This window comes from Zootoca vivipara, chromosome 7 (assembly GCF_963506605.1).
Source record: "Zootoca vivipara chromosome 7, rZooViv1.1, whole genome shotgun sequence".
Taxonomy (NCBI): domain Eukaryota; kingdom Metazoa; phylum Chordata; class Lepidosauria; order Squamata; family Lacertidae; genus Zootoca; species Zootoca vivipara.
Window position 1 is genome coordinate 84,315,640 of NC_083282.1, and position 17,588 is coordinate 84,333,227.

A 17,588-nucleotide genomic window follows, 5' to 3' on the forward strand; every position below is an offset into this window, starting at 1 on the left:
CTGTCTATGGACAAACACTGGCTCCCTCAGCCTGTAAAGCGAGATGAGCGCCGCAACCCCAGAGTTGTCAGGGGTCCTTTACCTTTAGCATATTGGAAAACTTGCCTCTCAAAAATAAATAAGTAAACTAGTGGCCTGCCACAGGTAAACAAAGAGCTGTGCACAATGGGCTTCAAGTTTCTGGAACTTAGGACCTGCGAGCAAGTACTAACCAAGGAGAGAGGACAATAACACCCTGCATATACTTCCCATCAAACACATAGGAAATGTTGAGACAGAGTTCATTTGAGAGCACTGCTCTGTGGATGCACATGGGGAAATTGGATCTGTGTGACTCATATGCACATTAACACACTTGTGTATATATAGCCTAAGTCAGAATTGGCCAGTGTTGTTATAGCAGACACTTCAAAGCTGAGCTCAGCCTCTTACTAAGCTTTCTTTAACCACTCCCATCTTTTCTTCAGAAATTAGGCATTAATTCACCTGGCCCTTCACAACCTGGATCTAGGATTCCTTAAGGACCGCCCGAAATCCCTGCTCAGTCGTTGCGGACTTTGGGTGGTAGCCATGTCTCAGGTGCACAGTTCGTCATGCAAAAAGGCAAGGGATTATTTTTTGGATTCAGGCAGGCAATAAAAGAAACACTAAATTGTGCTTTAACAGGCTTATTTGCTGGATAAAAATACAAGGCACAAAGCACGACTAAGCAGAGATTTCATGGCTTTTGGAGATGCTGTGGAATTTCCTACTGAGCAACAGCATGTCCTCTCACTTCCCAAGTCTATCAAGGTTGGGGTGGGACTATCCAGCTAAGCAGGGCCATTATTGGGCTGTACACTATGTTTAGTATCTTAAGATGAAGACCCCTCCCCCCACATTCTGATTTCACTCTTGCGACTGTAGATTGCAAAAGCCAGCATGTGGCTTCAAAGGACTGGCTAACCTCCTCCATCCAAGATGCCTGGGCTCCACGTGGCACTTTCTATACTTGAAGGAATCTTCTGTTTGGAGGGCTGTCTGGTCGACATCTGGTTTAAAAGGTTGCAATGATGTCATCACAAAAGTGGAATAGCCTCTGCTCCTACAATGGACTTATCCATCTCCTCCCCATGTGTACCCACCACCACCACCACTACCCCGAATCTGTCTTTTGGAGCAGATTTAGGAAGTTGCGGGGTGCACACAGGGGGAGGGGGAAGATATTTTCATTGCAGTGGCTTTATTGGATTCAAGCCAAAGAGCCAAAAGAAAGGGAAAACAGGGCTTGAGTTTTCCCATTGACATTAGGCAACTGGCAATATGGCAAGATGCATTGCGTTTCCACATAAAATTATTGTAATTATTTCTTCATTTGCATCAGTACATATAAATTAGCATGTGCAGCTTTTATGCAAACCAGAGTCCTCTTTTTGGTGATGGTGATGCTAGTTCTTGCTGTCACTGAACATCTGTGGGGTGGGGGTTTCTGGAAGATCCCCTACAGAAGATCCCCTACAGGAAGCTTGCTTGAGTAACAACTGCTTTGTTTCATGTCCAGGATGCAGGTAGATTTCCCCACCCCCACCCCACCCTTCTAAGAACCACCTCCTGTTTAGATTCCGAAATCAGGGCTGATTCTGAAAAGTGCCGAGGTTTTCTGAAGCTCCCCGGGGAGAGCGTTTCGGAAGACATGATCAATCTCTCTCTCCTGTGGCTATAAAGCACAGAGCTCTGATCTGAGCAACAAATAGAAGCAAAGAAGCAGAAGAGGAGGAAGTCTCAAAGTGTACATTCAGAGCACTTTTCTCATTATGAGCTGCTAGCTGTAAGAGGAATTTACGACCACTCTAAATGAATATAGATAAACAAACACATACGTGATCACTTTCCAATACAAATGAATAATTCAATTTCTTCTCCTGGAAACGTTATTATGTGCCATCATTTACAAGCCCCTAAATACTGTCCTCTTGGCAAATAGAAGGGGAAGAAATGGAGGCAGTGAGAGATTTTACTTTCTTGGGGACCATGATCACTGCAGATGGTGGCAGCAGTCACGAAATTAAAAGACGTCTGCTTCTTAGGAGAAAAGCGACGACAAAACCAGACAGCATCTTAAAAAACAGAGACATCACCTTACCGATAAAGGTCTGTATAGTTAACCTGTATATGGTTTTCCCAGTAGTGATGTATGGAAGTGAGAGCTGGACCATAAAGAAGGCTGATTGCTGAAGAATTGATGCTTTTGAATTATGGTGCTGGAGGAGACTCTTGAGAGTCCCATGGACTGCAAGAAGATCAAACCTATCCATTCTGAAGGAAATCCGCTCTGAGTGCTCACTGGAAGGACCAATCCTGAAGCTGAGGCTCCATTCTCATGAGAAGAGAAGACTCCCTGGAAAAGACCCTGATGTTGGGAAAGATGGAGGGCACAAGGAGAAGGGGACGACAGAGGACGAGATGATTAGACAGTGTTCTCGAAGCTACCAACATGCGTTTGACCAAACTGCGGGAGGCAGTGGAAGACAGGAGTGCCTGGCGTGCTCTGTTCCATGGGGTCACAAAGAGTCGGACACGACTAAACGACTAAACAACAAATACTGTCCCAGGTTTTTGGTGTGAGTTTTCTTTTCGTTTGTGGGTTTTTACTTTGCAAGTCAGGACTCACGTTAATTGTGATGACTACAAGACAATTAGACTGCAGCCCCATTAGGATTCCATTTGTATAAGTGAAAGCTACAGTTTTCAGAGGGCCTTGTTAGCCTGTCTTGGATATCCGCCACTCGTTTACCCACTGGCCCTATTATTCTTCCAGATTCCATTTTGAACCCCAGGTTCCATCTCAGGTTCCATATCTAGCTGCCTTTTAAAGTCTGCAGGCATGTGTGCCCACCCGGCCCATTTATCTGTACACAATCCCTTCCACAAAGAAGCCACCAACATCTTCTAAATTCATGGAGCAGAGTTAGGACCTCCCTGACCACACCCCTTTTGTGATCCCGAGCCTCCTCTAACTATCCTGGAAAATCCATGAACACCCAAACCGATTTGCACATAACGATGTTTTGTTCTGTGCATACAGTTTGTCATTCAAGACTCTGCTATGGTCTAGCTCAGGGGTGTCAAACTCAAATTCATCGGGGGCCGCATCAGCAGTTTGGTCACCCTCAAAGGGCCGGTTGTGTCTGTAGGACTATGTGTCCACTCTTTATTATCATAAATTATTGTCACTGCATTCAATTATTACTGTTTTTTGTAATAATGTAAGCTCATTCCCGCCCCCACGCGGATCACATTCCTGCATCGTGGCGCGTGTGTGGGAGGGGATGTAAACTAGGGAAATTTGAACAAAAGGTGGGGATCGAGGGCTTCCGGGGGGGGGGGGCTCAACTAAACCTTCGGCAGGAAGGAGAAAGCCACTGCTGGGATTAAAAACCTGCAGATGGAAAGAGGGCTTCCCTCTCCCACCCTGCGCACACCCAAACCCCGCTAGGCAGGATGCCACACGCTGCAACCCACCCCATGCTTTGGAGAGGGGCAGGAACATGCGGTGCAGCGCCAACTCCCTGCTTTGCTTTTGCATCCTCCCTCCTCAGCGCCAGAGTCCCTTCCCCTCGCGCTGAGGGAGGGCAGCGGATTTCCCGAGGAGGAAGGCGGCGGCAGCCCCAGCGGACGTGCATCTTCGCCTCAGAGCTGCTCCTCCCCCCACCCGCGCTGTTGTCGTCTTCGCCGCCGACTCTCCCTAACGGGACTGCAGGCAGAGGAGGCTTGAAAACCTCCCCCCCCCCAAAAAAAATCCCCTCCCACCTACTCAAACCGCGAGGCGACTCCATCTGGAGCCCTACATCACGAGGGGCTGAGAGGAGGCGGCGGCAGAGCGGGAAGAGCAGGAACCCATGCCGTCATCGCCGCCTCCCTCCCGGCCGCCCCCCGGGGAGCAGCTCCGCCGGAACTGAGAAGCCAAAGGGCGGCTCGGGGGTGGGGGGCAGAGCAAAAGCCAGGCACCCTCCCGAGTGTCTATGAGGAGAAAACGGGGGAAGAGGGAAGAGAAACCCGGCTCCATCAAGAGAGCGGCTGTTGCGCTTCGCCTACTTCCCCCTCAGGCTCACTCCGCGTCCCTTTCGCCCGCTCGCTCGCCCACCTCCTGGATGCAGCCGAGGAGAGGAAGGGAAGCGGCGGGCGGCGGCTCCCCAGTGCCACCTCACTCGCTCTCGGAGACAACAGCAAAGCCTGCCAAAAAAAATCCAGCGCTGCTCCGTCCCGGCACCAACTTTGCCAGCGGTGCCTGTAGGGCTTTCCTACCTCCTCGGCGGGCTTCCTCCTCCTCCTCCTGCATCTCACTTCCCCGTCTGGCCGCTGTGCCACCGCCTCCCTCAGCCTCATTCAAAATTGAAATTCCCTGGCCAAGGCCGTCAGCGCGGCTCCAGTGCCCCGGCCTCCGCCTGCAGCCCCGCCCCCGGTTTTGACCCTCGGCCAATCGCAGGCTCCAGAACTACTGTCAGCGGTTATTGGCGGCGGCGGCTACGCGGGCCACATGACGAGGTCTGGCGGGCCGGATTAGGCCCCCAGGCCTTGTGTTTGACACCCGTGGTCTAGCTCCTGGAACGGTTTAGGAAAAGTTCCTTCAGCCTGAGGGCCACATTCCAATGGCCTTCTGGCACAATTTACTCTTCCAGTTCCTTCCACCCATGCAGTCCCTTGATGATGGCCAGACTATCCATTTCTTTTGAGGTTAAAATTGAGTGGGTGTGTGAGAAGTGTTCCCCTTTAATTCCACTTGAAAGGCAGCACTGCTCCACTTGTGCGCAACACAGAACAGAAGAGGAAAAACTACCATTTGTTGCAAGTAGCTTTTACTTAAGGTCAGATTGATGGACCTATTTAGGCCAAATCAATCTATGTGTTTAGAGACAGATTTCTTCGGAACTGCTCAGCACCTGAAACCAGATCTCCACATTTGCAACAGAGGTGGGGAAACCCAAGCCCAGGAACTGAATGGAGCTCTCTAGTCCCCTTTGTCTGGTCCTCCGGACTCTTCTTGCATAAGAATCTAGTTAGAATCTGGGCAAGACATAGCCAACTGAGCTAAAAGGCAACCCTAGCCTGTTGAATTGCATACAGCTCAAGCAGCCCCAAGACTTGTGTGGAAAGACGTACTCTTGTCCTTGGCAGAAAAGCAGCAACATGAGATTTGTAGCTTGCTGTTGTTCTACACCCACTGTGATTATGTCACTGCTGGGGTGTTTGATTATGAGAACCATTTTCCAAGAGGAGTAAATACACAACCTTGATGGGGCACTATTGTTGTAATGACTCCACTAAATGGCTCTGTAGTCATTTGGTGCTGTTCAAATTACTGAGATTAGCAAACCCACACACAAATTGTGATCTCCATAGTTCAAAGCAAATTCAGGGCTCATTTTTTCCTAAGAAAGGTAGAGCTATCATCGACTTTTGGGTCTCAACGAAGTCAACTTGACTGCGAGACACTCATTACACACCATCATCAAAGCATTGCTTGTTCCCTAAGAAAAAGAAGATGACAATATAACACATCTGGTTTAACTAGGGAGGTGTTTAGTTTTTTGGGAGTCAAGTTTCAGCGTCTGTAATAGCCTTGGACATTTTGCCACCGTGGATAAATATCAAGTGATGTTTTCCTTACCATCTTCCCTACCCAAGAAATCTCGAAGGTAACAGGATGCTGGACTAGATGGGCTATTGGCCTGATCCAGCAAGCTCTTCTTATGTTCTCAAATTTTGATAGCTGCTCAGTGATACATTATTGTCTTCTGCCTTTGCCATTGCTCTCTTCATGCTGGTGTTGCTATCACACATCATTGTGTGGTGTTGCGTAGAATGTGTTCTTTAGATGTACATTTTGTCTCTTTGTACTGACAGTGTTAGTTGTCTTTGAGGTCCCAAAGGTGGGATTTCTTAAGCTGAAAGAGTTGTTGTGCTAATAGGAGATTACCTTGTGCATACCCCTTTGACCTCCACAGAGGAAAAACAGGACACAAACACAAGAACTGCATGGTAAATGCAATATGAATAATAAATAGTATACTTGCCTTCTTTCATGCAAACGTATTCATGTGGGAGTTAGGTCAGCATTTTGTACAGAAACTCTAGGAAAATATTCTTAGCTTTATTGAACACCCCCCCCCCCCCCGGAAACGCTGCCTTGCCTCTAAATTGAGATTATCATATAGCTAAATCCATCCGACTGCTTAGTATAGGGAACCCAGAAAATGTTGGCTTGCCTCTCAGCTAGCCTTCAGTGACAATGCCATGATTGATTGATTGATTGATTGATTGGCTGTGCAGTGCCCTGACATCTTATTCACTACACAGTTACCCATGTTCCTAGGAAGAAGACCCCATAATTGTAAGTAAATAAATACCTGGTGCTGATGCAGAAACAGGTGAAACAGTTGCAGTGAATCGAAGTGAAGATTCATAAACTATAGGGTGTTTGGGGGAAGTATACCTGTCCCTTCCAAGCAACTACTTTGGCTTGAAAGTTGAAACAAGCCAACTTTTGGCACAGTTTGGTCCACATCCCAATTGACACTCCTTTTGCTTGAAATTCTCCTAAACAGGAACATCCAGATTTAGGAACAGAGTACCTTGAACCAGATCTTTGGTCCATGTAGCTAAGTAATAACTTAATAGGTTTTCAGAAAGGGGCTTTTCCCAACTCTTTCTGGAGATGCAAGGGACTGAAACCTTCTGCATTCAAATCATGTGCTCTGCCACTGAGCTATAGCTTCAACATTTCACGCCCAATGAAATTTGGTGGCAGCCGTCTTTCCTATCTTTCCATTTGGCCAGCCGTTTCATGTGGCAAACGATCCGGGATCAGCACTTGACTGGAGTAGCTCTCTACATCACCACACAGAACTTTCTTTACAGGCTAGGCTGTGGTTGAAACCCGCCTCCCTTCCACCTCCAGGCTGTGTGGTAAGCCACAACACATGGCCATCACGCCATGGAGTAACAGCCGCCACGTGGAGCAACTCCAAGTCCCCTCCACGTTTCATCAATCGTTGCTCATAAGCTGGCCTTTAAGTCTCATCGATTTCAAAGGCGCAACTTCCCCAGTCAGTATGCAAAAGGCTGAAGACGCAGCAGGAATATATGTACTGTACTTATTAACTCGGAGCCTTCAGAGGACATTCGGGAACTGAGAAGAGGTGAGAAAAAAAACATTCACACTATTTCCTTCCAGTTCTGACACATCTTGTGTCCACTTCTCTGTTCCAATGGAGGGCTCCCAGGATTAAATCCTGGAGAAATAGAGCTTGATCTTTCCCTCCAGGGATATGCAGTGAAAACAGTTAGGGCCAGAGGCACCATCTTGAGAGGGTGATATTGGGGGGGGGGTTGCAAGGTCCCGACCTTGTGAACATGAGCATTGCACCTCACTAAGCCAGACAGAAGCTTCTTAGGCTTTGGGAAGGAGGTGGCAGGGGTCTGGCAGGACGCTGGAGCCCTCTTGCCTCCTTCCCAAAGCTGGATGGGCTTTGGGAAGGTGGTGGGAGGGCTCTCGGACCCATCAGAGAATCACACCTCCCTCCCTAAGCTGGGCAGAAGCTTCCCGGGCTTTGGGAAGGAGGTCCCGCTAGTCCACTGACTGCGTGCCACTGGCTCTCTCACATCTGCAAGAGCCCAGTTCTGTTCAACTGGCTCTAGAACTCCTCCTGAGGTTTGCTAATTTCCTTTAACGATCAAGGGAATTATTTCTCTCTCTCCTCTCTGCAGGAGTTATCGACCTTTTGACTGACAGGTGTAGCATGCATTTGTGTGTGTGTGTGTGTGAGTGCTGTTGGAGGTGGCCCAAAAGGGCAAAAGTGTGGTAATTAGCAGCTTCTCTCTGGGGAAGAGGTCCTCTGTTTGGGATTTGTGCATTCGACAAGCTGAGCTTCCCTCGTGGCAGCACACCAGACAGCTATGCCATGTTTGCGGGCTTCCGAAAGGCTGGCAGCGCCATGTAACTCAGGGTGGCCAGATCACTATGAGTGGCTGGGTGGTTAGAGTGTGACAAGAAGCTTACTCACTGTCATAACCAATCACGTTTTCCAACACGTGGGTGGCATTCCTACTGTACACAGATATGCAAGGGTTCCTTTGGGGTCGCTCCACCCAACCACAAAGAAACTTTCTGGACTGAGATCTTTGCCCACAACTAACAGAGGGTTAGTTAGTTCCAAAGTCAATACAGGTGTGTTGTTTAAGGCAATTGCATGCATAAAAGCACTGTACTCCATGCAGATGTTCAGATTATATATACATATATGTTGTTGTTTAGTCGTTTAGTCGTGTCCGACTCTTCGTGACCCCATGGACCATAGCATGGCAGGCACTCCTGTCTTGCACTGCCTCCCGCAGTTTGGTCAAACTCATGTTCGTAGCTTTGAGAACACTGTCCAACCATCTTGTCCTCTGACGTCCCCTTCTCCTAGTGCCCTCAATCTTTCCCAACATCAGGGTCTTTTCCAAGGATTCTTCTCTTCTCATGAGGTGGCCAAAGTATTGGAGCCTCAGCTTCACGATCTGTCCTTCCAGGGAGCACTCAGGGCTGATTTCCTTAAGAATGGATAGGTTTGATCTTCTTGCAGTCCATGGGACTCTCAAGAGTCTCCTCCAGCACCATATATACATATATAGTTTTTTTTATTATAGTTTGTCTATTGCTGTTGTTGTATTTCTCATGTTTGTAGGCCACTTTTCACCACAAATGGTCTCAAAGCAGTTTTCAGAACAACCAGTGAACAATGCTTCGGTCAAATAACAAGGTGTTTAAAATAATAAAAACCCATCAATAAAATCATAACGTAAGTCTAACGTAATGTCCTTAAAATGCCTGAGTTGGAAGGGACCCCAAGGGACATCTGCTCCAATTCCCCAGTGCAGGAATCTCAACTGAAACATCCAACCTCACCCGATGAAAAGTGACCACACATACTTGCATTTGTTGATGCTACCCCACTGCACAGTTGCAGCCCCCAGTTTAAAACCTCCAAACTCAGCCTTGGTCTTTTTAATAACAACAGCAACCGCTTCACCTTTTGCAAGCAAGCTCCCCTGTTTGTGGTCCTTTCTTCCTGGGGAACACACTGATCTCAAAGGACACAAGCTCACTAAGCTCAGGGACGATGAGAATATTTTCTCTTTCTTTTTCTGTCTCTGCTTCCCCACCCCCTCTTTTTTATGTCAAAAAAAAAAAAAGGATTCAGAAGCAAGTGAGTACAACATGTTCCAGAATGACTGCTAAGTGGTTCAGGGACAGTCCCTTGTTTACTGAGCCTGGAGAGTTCATTCTCTCAGAACAGAAAAAAAAAATTAACAACTTATATATAGGTATACTGTCAAGGTGTGCTATTGTAAAAGTCATGATTCAGTCAACAAATGCTACGGAGCATTTTGAATTCTTTTTACCAAGCGTGTCTTGAACAGCTGTTGGGGCTCAGGAGCCTAGTGAAGTTAAATACATCTTTGCATTTAATGTGCAGGTTTTTAAAAAATGTAGGGAGGGGTCAGCAATAAGGCTGGACTGAATGACATGGGCCATTTTTCACGAAATTTGCTGTTTTGTTTCAGCAATACTTCAGGGAAGAGGTGAAATTATTTTGAGGGGAGGTGAATCAGAGAGTGAATCTTTGCCTCTGATGTGCTTTTTGAATTTTGGGAAATTCAAAATGGCTGCCCCTTTTGCTGCTCACTGGGGGCCACTGTTACAGCGGACGGCAATTGATAATCTACAGAGGAACACACAGTTTACACCTGCTTTTCCAAAGTGGCAGGATTGTTCATCCAGCAGCACATTTTATTTGAGAGGTGCAGTGGCAGTTATGCCTCTGAATAAAGGGTCATGATTGAAGTGGGCTTGTTAAAAAAATACAATGTCACAATATGCTGTTACATGCAGGGCTTTTTTCAGTTCTGGTGAGTTCTGGCACCTCTCAGGTGGGCACCATTGCCATTATAAGAGAATAAGGGAGATGTTCATGGTGAGTTATGGCACCCCTTTTTCTAGAAAAATAGCACTGGTTACATGCGACCCTATTTTAAATCATAAACTCCAAGGAAAATCATTTCTTAAGTTTGCATTTCTATCCCCTATTAAATATTTACCTAAGGCTGTCACCACACTACAGTTTGCTTGGCCACAGACAGATGGCGCTGTGAACTACAGCATGATGGTAGCCTTCTGAGAGCCATTGGGCCATTACAGCACCGTCAGAAGTTAGCATCAAAATCATGGCAGACCAGAGCAGCTCTTTGGCAACTGCCTTTCTCTACTCCTGCCACCACTGCCCAACTCACCGATGATGCCATTTCAACCTCAGCGGCAAAGTGCAAGGAGGACGGGGCAGTGGGATAACAGGACAGAGTTGCCCCAGCCTGTAATGACTGCTCCTCACCTAGGCTGCCTACCCCCATTTCTCTTCTCCTCACGGGTGAAGGTCTAAAGCAGGCTTCCTCAAACTGCAGCCCTCCAGATGTTTTGGCCTACAACTCCCATGATCGCTAGCTAGTAGGACCATTGGTCAGGGAAGATGGGAATTGTAGTCCAAAACATCTGGAAGGCCGAAGTTTGGGGATGCCTGGTCTAAAGCAGGCTTCCTCAAACTCGGCCTCCCAGATGTTTTAGGCCTACAACTCCCATGATCCCTAGCTAGCAAGACCAGTGGTCAGGGATGATGGGAACTGTCATCTCAAAATATCTGGAGGGCCGAGTTTGAGGAAGCCTGGTCCAGGAGGCTCACCATGTTTACTCAACTTTAATGGAGAACGCTAGCAAGGAGCCCTGAGCTAACTTGGACCAGCGTCTTCCTCAACCACCTACCAGCCTGGTGCCTACACTTAAAACAAGAAGCTCATGGCATCTATGTTACTTAGAAAGGTTCCCAGGCAGGCTGCTTTCATCTGCACCTGCTGTGTGGTTTCATGGCACTTGCATCCAGCTGCCTGAGGCGGCTGCCTCATTCTGCCTGACGATAGGGCCAGCCCTGGTATAGGAAGTCAGGTCTTCTGTTCCTCTAGCTTGCTGTTGTCTTTTCTGATGGAGAGCAAAGTTTCAAAGCTTTCACAGTCCTGCCTAGGACAGAACCTGGGGTTTTCTGCTTGCAAAGCATGCAGTCTCCTACAGAGCTGTGAATCTTCCCCAAACACCCATATAGACTAGCCTTGATCCCATATTTACTCCAAGAAAGGGGTGTCTCCCTATGATGTAGTGACCACAGAGACAATAAACTGGCCTTTTGCATTTGCCTTCTGCCATGGCCATTTGAGTAATTGTGATTTTGGAATTAGCATGCGCAGACATGTTTATAAATGTCAAATCCCAGCCTTGGGAACCTCTGTGCCAAAGGGGATTTGCTGGCAGGATAGGAGAAAGGGGGGAGGGTTTAATTCTTTGCATTTTCAAATGGAGGGAAACAGCCTATTTTGCCTCTTTAGTGTTTCGTAGGTGGTTTTTGAGGGTTCTGGAAAAGAAGGGGGAGAGATAAGGGAGATATACATCTTCTGTAGGGCATTTTGTCATATGCTTTGCACATATGTTGTGTATACCTTGTGTGTGCAGAAACAATCAGGACTGGCTGGGTTTCAAGATGAGAAATCCCGAGGCTTACTACAGTCTGCATGTAAACACGCAGAGCCTAAATATTCATAAGCACTCCGAGTACTGCTTTTATCTCTGTCATATTCTTAGATGGGCATTTAATCCCCCTCCTCGCCAGCGTCCCCTCCTCCCCCTGCCCAGTCCTGTTTACATATCCTTTGTAATCTAATGTACAGCTTCCGGGAGCACCTATGCAGACTGGGAGCGATGGTTTAATATGGGCCAAGGGAGGGGGAATGTGAACAGCAGGTCGCGGGGCCCTTTGATTTGGAGATAAGCTCAGAGTGTATGTCACTGTTTGCTTTCGGAGATTGTGCAAAGCATGTTAATCTCTGCAACAAAGCTCTGGGAATTGAATTCTGAAAGATCCTTGGAGAGCTGAAACAATATGAACTGAAATCCCAACTCCTTGGGATGTAAGTAAACATTACAAGAACAATCAGAGGGCTGCCACCAGAAATCACTGTCCTATGTCGAGGTCCTCATCCTTAGGCTGACACACACACACACACACACACACACACACTAATGTCTTGCACATGTAAAAGAAAAAAAAGAAGGGAAGGTGCCAGGGAAGGAACAAAAGGAGTGGAAATCTCTTGCATTGGAGGTTTTCAGACGACAATTCTGATCTCCACTCAGGTGGTCTTTGGAAGGTTTGGAGGAGTCAAGAACAGGCATCCCAAACTTCAGCCCTCCAGATGTTTTGGACTACAATTCCCATCTTCCCCAACCACTGGTCCTGTTAGCTAGGGATCATGGGAGTTGTAGGCCAAAACATCTGGAGGGCCACAGTTTGGGGATGCCTGGTCAAGAATATCTATCCTTGGCCTCACACTTGGTTTATATTTTGTTCTTGATGGCAGCATGTGAAATGGTTTTAACCCAGGTTGGATTTATCCAATGGGTGAACAGGGCCCTGGTTGGGTTTTCATAATACGGCAGTGATTTTGACGATGGCACCAATGGTGAAGAAAAGGTGCTATTACAATATGTGTTGTCCGCTTCGATTTGTAGAGACAAAATTATGTTTATTATTAAGCAGTTTGTCAAGACCCACAAGAAGTGTCAGGTAGTCCATGGGTGGTTGGTGGGAGAGACTGAGAACTGCTGCTCTAGGAGATAATGGTGCGACAGAGCACTGGAAAATGTATTTGAGTCTTAAAGTGGTGCTGACAAAGATCTTAACTGAAATACACAGGGTCTGATAAATTGTATTTTTGTGCACCAATAAGCTTTTTGTCTTCATTTCCTTGCTTTTGACAGAGTCAGCTTTTGATAAGGAACAGGGGTAGATGTAATGTTGTCAAGACTCTATGCTTGTTCACACATTACACTGAATACAGGTAATAAACTGTCTCTACACATGTACAAGCATTTGTGTGAAAGAGTATAAACGTGTAGATTTGTACAGCTCAGCTCTTGTGTACCCTTGTACACAGTGTATGCACTCATCAAATGTTACTTGTGTATGAGTGTATAGCCCAACTATTTGTGTACATAGCTTGCACACTTGTTGAAGGCGACGTGTGGACTCCCCTTGAAGCTGACCCAGAAACTCCAGCAGGTGCAGAATGCCGCGGCGAGGCTCCTTACGGGGTCCCTGCCATGGAACCACATTCATCCAGCGCTCTACCAGCTGTACTGGCTCCCGGTACAGGATCAGATTTAACGTGCTGGTTTTGACCTTTAAAGGCCTATGCAGCTTAGGACCCTCGTACCTACGGGACCGCCTCTCCTGGTATTCCCCGCGGAGCACCTTAAGGTCCACAAATAACAACATTTGGGAGATCCCGAGCCATAAGGTGGTTAGACTGGTCTCAACTAGGGCCAGGGCCTCTTCATTATTGGCCCCGACTTGGTGGAACGCTCTCTCACAGGAGACCAGGGCCCTGCAGGATTTGACATCTTTCCGCAGGGCCTGCAAGACGGAGCTGTTCCGCCTGGCCTTTGGGCTGGACTCAGTCTGACCCCTATGTTTTCCTCCCTTATGGTTTTGATTTGGGCTACTTTAAAATGAGGCAGCTTTTTAAAATTTAAAATTTTAACTGTATTTTAACCTGTATTTTAATTAATTGTTTTTCTTTCTTTTACGTCTTATTGTAACTTTACTGGTGTCAGCCGCCCTGAGCCCGGTTTTGACTGGGGAGGGTGGGGTATAAATAAAAAATTATTATATTTATTATTGTTAGCCCCAATCAGGACACAGGATAAGCTAAGGACAGTTGTTGTAGCAAGAGGTCACTCCTGTGCATATGGAATACTTTAAAACAAAAAACAACACACATTTATGAATGAACACATGTGAAATTGATGTGGATGAAGAGAAACCCTGACTCCCGCCCACCCCGTCTCTAGTCACTGCTGGATGTTGCGGTCTTCAAGCGATAAACATGGCTGTATGTATGAGGTTCAAGTGTATACAGATGAATCCATAGATCAGGGGCCAGCAAACTTTTTCAGCCAGGACCCTCAGACCTTGTGGGGGGCCGGACTATTTTTTGGGGGTGGGGAAGAACGAATTCCTATGCCCCACAAATAACCCAGAGATGCATTTTAAATAAAAGCACACATTCTACCCATGTAAAAACATGCTGATTCCCGGACCGTCCATGGGCCGGATTTAGAAGGCGATTGGGCCGGATCCGGCCCCTGGGCCTTAGTTTGCCAACCCATGCCATAGATGTATATACAGGCACAGAATCATAGAACTGGAAGGGGCCACGAGTGTCATTTAGTCCAACCCTGTGCATTGCAGGAATCTTTCCCCCAAAGTGGGGCTCGAACCCTTGACCCTGAGTTTAAGAGTATTGTGTTCTACCGAGTGAGCCCATCTTATCTGAAGATGAATCAGCCACTCTTTGCTCTGGCTTGACTCTCATTTACTCTGGAGCAAATGCATCTAAATATACACACATTTCCAATTCAGAGTTCCTCCATGCTCACTCCTGTGCAGTTGGGGTTCCCTATTCATTCATTCACACACCCTTTATGTGTGCAGAACTACTGTCTTCCTCCACTGAAATGAAACAAGGCAGCCAGGTCAGACAGGGGCAAGAGTGGACTCACCCTAGCAAGAGCACCACAATAACCCCATTCAAATCGAAAAGGAATTTGGGGGGGTTTGACTAGAGCCACAGTACATCGGAAGAGAAACTTCACTCTGTCCTGAACAGTGTAATAGTATATAGCTCCCTTAACTCCACTGCAGACTGACATAGCCACAAGGTCTTTGTCCCAGACCCCAATCTGCCAAGTGGGGTAATAACACTGGTGTGCCTCAGAGGGTTGATCAGAGGTCAAGCTGCATGTAATGTTAAAGGCATGTAAGCGAGTGGCATGAAATATGTGGTCAGGGGTTAAATTGCTTTGAGATATTTTATAGGAAGCAATTCATAAATGGAAATAAACAGCACCCCTTCCCCGTGAGCTGCGCTTGCCCCCTACAGCTGATATTTAAAGGACACCCAGCATGCATATTAAACAATTGTACAGTAAGATAAATGCACATTTAACATGCGTGTTGTCAACCTTACCTGCTGGTGGGAAGCACACAAGGCTTAAAAACCCTCGTTGTGCAGGGTTTTCCTGGCCTATAAAGAGCTTTTAAGCTGTCGCTCTGGGTTGCTCTCACGAGACCTTGCAGGAACTTGGGACACCCCTGCAAGATCTCACAAGAGCAGCCCAGAGCCCAGCCAGCGAGGCAGATAACCCTAAAGCTCTCTCCCTTCCTTGGGAGGGCAAGGGCTGCTCTGCATACAAGTCCGGAAAGGTAAGGATGCTCACACAGGGGTTGCTGGAGTCTACATGTTTTTTATGCACTGTTCCTGGAACAACCCCCAATCAAGAGACACAATTGTACTGCACACGTTTAACATCTTGTGCACTTTGGCCCCGAGTATGTGGAAATTACTGAAATATGCTACATAAACTGTGCCAGTGTTGAGTATCACAATATTGCTTTCTGTTCCACTTTCAACCCCAGATAATCTGTGGCCTTGACAAAGTTCCTTCTGTGATGCCACGAGGGATGGGCGGACCTGTCCAATTCCAATCCTAAATTGAGTTCTCCACATGTCCCCTAAAATCTGCATGCTATTCTCACTAATATACGCTCTTTACCCAGTATCCACCCCCCCTCCTTTAAATATACATATTACTTGGCTGGAGAACTGCATTACAAAATTCAGGGACGTGCCGATATCAAAGGATGGCTGAGTTTTGGTTCCTGTATTGTTTTGGAAAGTATGAATTGGGTGAGGTTAGCCTTTCAGTGCAAGCTCAAGTGAATTTCACCCCATCCCTAAATGCCCCCTGATACCATTTCCCTTTATTTATTCACTTAATCGGTGGTAGCGCTGCTTGCAAATGTATTTTGACAGGAAGCAAAAAATAAAGGCGAGAGGGGGAGAGGGAAAATATCAAATATTGAATATCTTTTTGCAAAGGAAACAGATGGGAGAAAGAATTTTAAAAAAATCTTTTTTATGAAATCCGTGCACATGTTCTCAACTCTCTGCTTTTCCTTTTCTGGATTTCGTATATTTATTTATTTTATTTCCGTACTGGCGACACCCACAGGCTTGCGATTCGAAAGCCAGCCAATCTATAAATGCCTGCCCGAGTGCGGGGGCGGTCAATTACTCTGTGAGAGATTTCCAAGGCAGATATTAGCAAGCGTGCATCTCGGGGAGGGAAGTCTCATTTGGGATGCAGGATCCGAGATGGTTGTAGCTGGGATCATCTGATCTCGCAGAGTCAATCCCGAGACAGCTCTTGTAAAGGGAGGGGGGAGAAGCACCAGGCTTTGAGTGGCTGCTTTGTCGTGATGCCTTAAAGAGAGCAAGAGCGAGCGAGAGAGCACTATTAGATGCAGTCCGCTTGCAGGCTGCCTGTCACAGCTCTGATCAGGGAACCACCTGCACACACAAGTCTCGCTATTTTCTACCAAGACTAAATGCTGTCAGGGTGCATCGTTGCTAGGCAAAAACGAAAAGGGAGTTCTTCTGGCTTTTGGAGAATCTTTCAGCAATTCCCAGCAGAAGTGCTTTCAGGATACAGTTGCTTCTGAGAGCATCTCTGTGAGAGTTGTGGCATTCGCTGAGTGTTTTCACCGAGAACGAGCAAAGAAGAATATGTGTTAGTGGGACAAACCTTAGAGAAAAGGAGCATCTGCTAGCAAGAGAACTTTTCTCTCTCAGGAAGCAGAAGCTGGCCTTGGGGATGGAAGAGGGGAAAGTCTCCAAGGGCAGCCGATCTCATGCCTTTGATTACGTCTCATGATCATCTGACCCACAAGCCAGCTCTCTGGGTCTCGGGACAAAGTGGACTTTGGCAAAACAAAAACAACAAACAGACAATGGTGCAAAACGTGATCTTGGTTTTCTTCCGCAGGCGACTGAGCCAAAGACCTGCTGTTGAGGAACTAGAAAGAAGAAATATTTTGAAACGTAAGTAATTGATTCCTTTTCTCTAAATGGTAAAATGATGCTTCTGTTCTTAACACAGGGGGAAATACAGTAATTGTTCCCCATTGAAACAGGGCAGGTAGGCAATGCCATGTCCCCTTGTCTGGTTTGGATCTCTAGAAGGCTGCTGGACTGTTAACCAGTAGGATATTTGCTCTTCAAATGTAGATCTACTCATTTGGAATGTAGATGAGGATCGCTGTTAAATAATGCACAGTTTGTGTGAACACAGCCATAAATCAGTAGTAGAAGATAGATATAATAAATCCAGAAGTGTTTTGGGATCTTCATATTGCTTGCTCTCACAACAGCCCTGTGAAGTACGCCGCAGTTGTTCCCATTTTACTAGTGGGAAACTGAGGCTGAGAGATAAATCATTTGCCCAAGGGAAGTCACAGGATCTGTTGCAGACATTTGCAGCCATGTCTCCTGATTTCAAAAATAATTTGTAGTGTCCTGTTTAAAATTTGTTAGAAAAATTGAATTTCTCCTCCTCCGACTCTGTGTAA

At 46.8% G+C, this 17,588-nt stretch overlaps 1 protein-coding gene across 1 annotated transcript in view; it reads left to right on the top strand.

Annotated features, from left to right (window-relative positions):
* PHACTR3 (phosphatase and actin regulator 3) overlaps window positions 1-17,588 on the top strand; it is a 195,093-nt gene that overhangs the window by 163,497 nt on the left and 14,008 nt on the right. The window contains exon 10 of the mRNA XM_035123018.2: window positions 17,006-17,061. Within this exon, the coding sequence (XP_034978909.1) occupies window positions 17,006-17,061 (56 nt within the window). The remainder of the gene's footprint in view (window positions 1-17,005; window positions 17,062-17,588) is intronic.